Source organism: Humulus lupulus, chromosome 5, assembly GCF_963169125.1.
Source record: "Humulus lupulus chromosome 5, drHumLupu1.1, whole genome shotgun sequence".
NCBI lineage: Eukaryota > Viridiplantae > Streptophyta > Magnoliopsida > Rosales > Cannabaceae > Humulus > Humulus lupulus.
The window spans coordinates 104,743,334-104,747,891 of record NC_084797.1 but is presented as its reverse complement, the minus strand read 5'-3'; the positions used below and the strand labels follow the sequence as shown (position 1 = coordinate 104,747,891).

General features: G+C 39.4%; 1 protein-coding gene across 1 annotated transcript; it reads right to left on the bottom strand.

Annotated features, from left to right (window-relative positions):
- Positions 1 to 454: 454 nt before the first annotated feature.
- On the bottom strand, positions 455 to 850 carry LOC133779350 (secreted RxLR effector protein 161-like). The gene has a single exon (XM_062219321.1). It carries the CDS (start codon positions 848 to 850, stop codon positions 455 to 457), a length of 396 nt encoding a protein of 131 aa, XP_062075305.1.
- Positions 851 to 4,558: the final 3,708 nt, after the last annotated feature.

Sequence of the window (4,558 nt, the reverse complement as noted above, 5' to 3'; positions counted from 1 at the left end):
CCCCTCTTGAAAATTATATATAGACAAACAATAGTGATGACTAGGAGAGTTAGTTAGGCAGATGACAAAAATAAAGGTAGTTAAGTTAGTTGATTTGGGAGGAATAAAAACCCACAAATTCCACCCTATTCCTTCCGAAAATCAACTAAAAAGATTGAGATTCTCTTCTCCAAGATGGTGTTCCTCAAGTGTACTATTAGTTCCCATGACTAACCAAGAATAGGCAATGCCTAAACTTACTCACTGTCAAGATTTTAGTGCCAACATCAGCTGGGTTATCTTCTATTTTTACTTTATCCAAGTTAATAGTCTCATCCTCAATTTTATCCCTTATCAAAAAGAGCCTTATATTAATGTGTTTACTCTTCTCATGATACATAGGGTTCTTGCATAGATGAATTGAAGATTGGTTGTCCGAGTACACTTTTGCTTTACCATTCAGCAACTTTAATTCTTATAAAATTCCTTTCAACCAAATAGCTTCGTTAAATGCCTCAGTTCTAGCCATGAATTTTGCTTCTATGCTAGATAAAACCACAATGGATTGCAACTGTGCTTTCCAACACACATAGTTCCCATTTTTCATGAAGATGTAAGCAGCAGTGGATCTTTTAGTGTCCTCGTTTGAAGCATAATCAGCATCCATATAACCTGTTAGTTCAAGTTCCTTTTCAACTCTTTTGTACACCAAACCATAATTCTGAGTTCCCTTTAAGTACCGTAGAAGACATTTGAGAGCATGCCAATGTTCTAATCTGGGATTTGACATGAACCTACTAAGAACACTTAGTGCATGTGCAATATCTGGTCTAGTACTAACCATTATATACATTAGGCAACCTAGAGCCATTGCATATGGAACTCTGCTCATTTCTTTGACTTCTTCTACGTTGACAGGACACTATTCTTTGGACAGTACAAAATGACCTCCTAAAGGCACTGAGGTACTCTTGGCATCTTATAGATTGAACTTCTGGACCACTTTCTGAATGTAATTTGATTGTGTCAGATACAATCTTCCATCTTTTTGGTTTCTTGTAACTTCTATGCCAAGAATTTTCTGAACATGACCAAGTTCCTTCATTTCAAACTCTTGTTTGAGTTTAGTTTTTAGCCGTTTAATTATTACCTTATCTTTGCTCAAGATGAGCATATCACCCACATAAAGCAACAAGTATACTGCTGTAGATAGATTCAGATTTTTAAAATAAAGGCAATGATCAAAATCCAACCTTGTGAACCCGATTGTTTGCATATAAGAGTTGAACCTTTTATTCCATATAGGACTGTCTTGGGGATTGTTTCAAGCCATATAGGGATTTCTTGAGCTTGCAAACTAGTTCTGACTTGTTGCTTTCTATCGGAAAACTAGGTGGTTGTTTAATGTAAATCTCTTCTTCCAAGTAACCATTTAGAAAGGTTGTTTTGACATCAAGTTGTTCCACTTCCATGTCTTGATGTGTTGCAATGGATAGAAGCAACCTTATTGTCTTGTATTTAACAACGGGAGAAAAAATTTACGTGTAATTCGTGCCTTCCACCTGAGTGAAACCTTTGGCTACAAGTCTGGCTTTAAATCTCAGCGGTTCAGCCTCTGTCATTCCTTCTTTTACCTTGTATATCCACTTACATTCAATTACTTTTTAGTTTGGAGGCTTAGCAACAAGTTCCCAAGTTTTGTTCTTGTCAAGTGATTCCATCTCTTCTCTCATAGCAGCAGTCCATTTGTCTTTGAGTATCCCATTTACAGCTTCCTCATAGCTTACTGGTTCGCCAGTTTCTGTTTGGATAGTAGCTAGTGCATATGCTATTAAGTCTACTTCTTCATATCGGGTTGGAGGTTTTATGTCTCTTCTAGCTCCATCTCTAGCAAGTTGATAGTTAGAGAGATCTTCTTGGTCATTTGAAACCTCAGTTTCCTCTTCCATTTCCTCATTCCCAACATCATTTTTACTCGAGTTTGCAGCAGATTTTTTGATTTCTGTCTTTGTCATTTCATTGCTTGATGAGTTACCTTTTGCAATGTCATTCAGAAAACTACCCTTCTCGGGGATTAAATGAGGAAAATCATGTTCATTCAATATCACATTTCTTGCTATGACAATCTTAAGTTTTCCCTTTTGGTCAATACATATTCTATATCCCTTAGTGCCAACAGCATAACCAAGAAAAATACCTTTTACTGATCTAGGATCTAATTTATCATTGGATTGATGCACATATTCTGTACAACCGAACACTTTGAGATGTTTAAGATTAGGCAACCTACCATACCAGTTTTCAAAAGGAGTTTTTAAATCTATAGATCTATTCACGCTTTTGTTTATCAAGTAACAGGCTGTAGCTAGTGCTTCTCCCCAAAATGGTTTGCCTAGACTAGAACTAAACAATAAACATCTCACTTTATTTAACAAGGTTCTATTCATTCTTTCTGCAATTCCATTTTGTTCAGGAGTGTTAACAACAGTTCCATGCCTAGTTATGCCACAATCTTTACACAAAGCATCAAACTCATTATTTACAAACTCTAAACCATTATCAGTCCTAAGTGTACTAACATTCAGATCAGTTTGGTTCTCTACTTGAGTTTTCCATGCCTTAAATTGATCTAAAAATTCATCTTTAGTTTTCCATAGGTAAGTCCAAATACATCTACTAAAGTCATCAACAATAGAAAGAAAATATTGTTTACCCGAGTGTGTAGGCACTTTGTATGGCCCCCATAAATCAGCATGAACATACTCAAGTATCCTCTTTGTGTTGAGCTTTGCGGCTGTGAACTTAATCTTGTGCTGCTTTCCCAAGATGCAGGCTTCACAAAATGGTAAGGCACACACCTTTAGCTTCTCGATTATGCCCTAGTTGTACAGTTCCTTTATGCCTTGTTCACTGATGTGTCCAAGCCTTTGGTACCAGATTTTCATGTCATTTTGTTGACTTCTAACCATTTCTACTTCAGCAACTGAAATTGTCTCTCCATCCAACACATAATGACCATTTATTTTCTTCCCTTTCATGACTATCAATGAGCCTCTTATAATCTTCAAGATTCCCTCACTAGATTTGTAGCCATAGCCTTCATCTTCAAGTGTCCCAAGGGAGATTAGATTTCATCTAAGATCTAGAATGTGCCTTACATTGGATAGAACTTTGATCTCTCCATTGAATTGCTTGATGGCCACTTTTCCAATGCCCATAACCCTGCAAGAAAAGTCATTTCCCATTAGCACTTTTCCACCATCTATAGATTTATTGTAACAACCCAAAATTGCTAATAAGGCTTAAGGGCCTTGATTAGCATGCCTGGAGGGCATATTGGGATTTATGTGTGATTCTATGAGATAAATGTATGGTCTACTTGGGGTTTTGATATGGTTTTGGGGTTTAGATTTGAGTTTGGGATGATTTGGGATTGTTTTAGTTCGGGAAAAATGCAAGAGAAATCCCAGAAAATCTGGGTTCGCGTATGAGCGCCGCGGCGCGAGGTTGCATCAGGGGGGAGGTCAGGCTTCTGACTTGCTGGGCGCCGCGGCCCTATTGGGCAGGGCGCCGCGGCCCTCTTAGGTAGCGCCGCGGCGCTAGGCCATTTTCAGGACTTGAAAGTTTGCATTTTTGAGCTTTTGCTCCGGGGGTTCGGGGGATGTTTCCGATGATTTGTTTTAGGAGTTTAGGAGTCCCGAGAGTGTGGGATTGGTTCCGAGAAGCGGTTTTTGATTTGATTAGTGTTGAGGGTGTTTCTTGTGTGTTGTGACTAGGTTATTGGAGAGGCTCGTGCTAGTGGACCGTGCTCGCGGCTTTAGTGCATCAGGAGGCTCGGAATACAGGTAAGAAAACCGTAACACCCGAGATTAGGGCATGGCCCCACTGTGTGATTGTAGGGCATGGCCCCGGATTGTATTACGTGCAAATGCTTAACCTTAAATGAACCGTGATGTGTGTGAATGTTTATTTTGAATGTACTATATGTGTGATTATGATGAATTGAACGGCAAGGGCCGGGTACGGCGTAGGCCGGGGCGGCCGTGGGGCCGAAAGTAACACACAGCACATGGGATGCTTATATTCAGGGTGGGACCCAAGGGATACATGAGTTATCCTCGCGGTGAGAACCGAAACTCCAGGCTTTGGTAAGGCCTTGGGGGCGGCATGGCCGTACTTGTTTATTATGATGGTTTTTTTCATATGTGTCAGTGAATTATGCCAGCTATTTGATTTGCATATGTTATGTATTATTTGGGTTTTCTTGCTGGGCTTCGGCTCACGGGTGCTCCGTGTGGCAGGTAGTTGCAAGGACTGAGTCAACCAACCATGAGTACGGAGAGCGTGAAGCGACGCGTACATGTTTGGCCTGCCCGACTGCTTTGGTTGGGGGTTTATTCAAAAATGGCTGTAATAACCCATGATTTTATGATTTCTCAACTGTAACCTTATTTCAAGATGTAATTAGTTTTCAAACCTTATTTTGGGATCCCAAATGTTTAATAATAGAAGTTTTAATGAAACGACGCATTTTCAAAGATTACAGCCTTAGATTTTAATTAGTCACACTTTTGTCTCA

Excerpts from the sequence above, each read along its gene's own strand:
- LOC133779350 (XM_062219321.1), bottom strand. The coding sequence starts at position 850 with ATGGCTCTAGGTTGCCTAATGTATATAATGGTTAGTACTAGACCAGAT.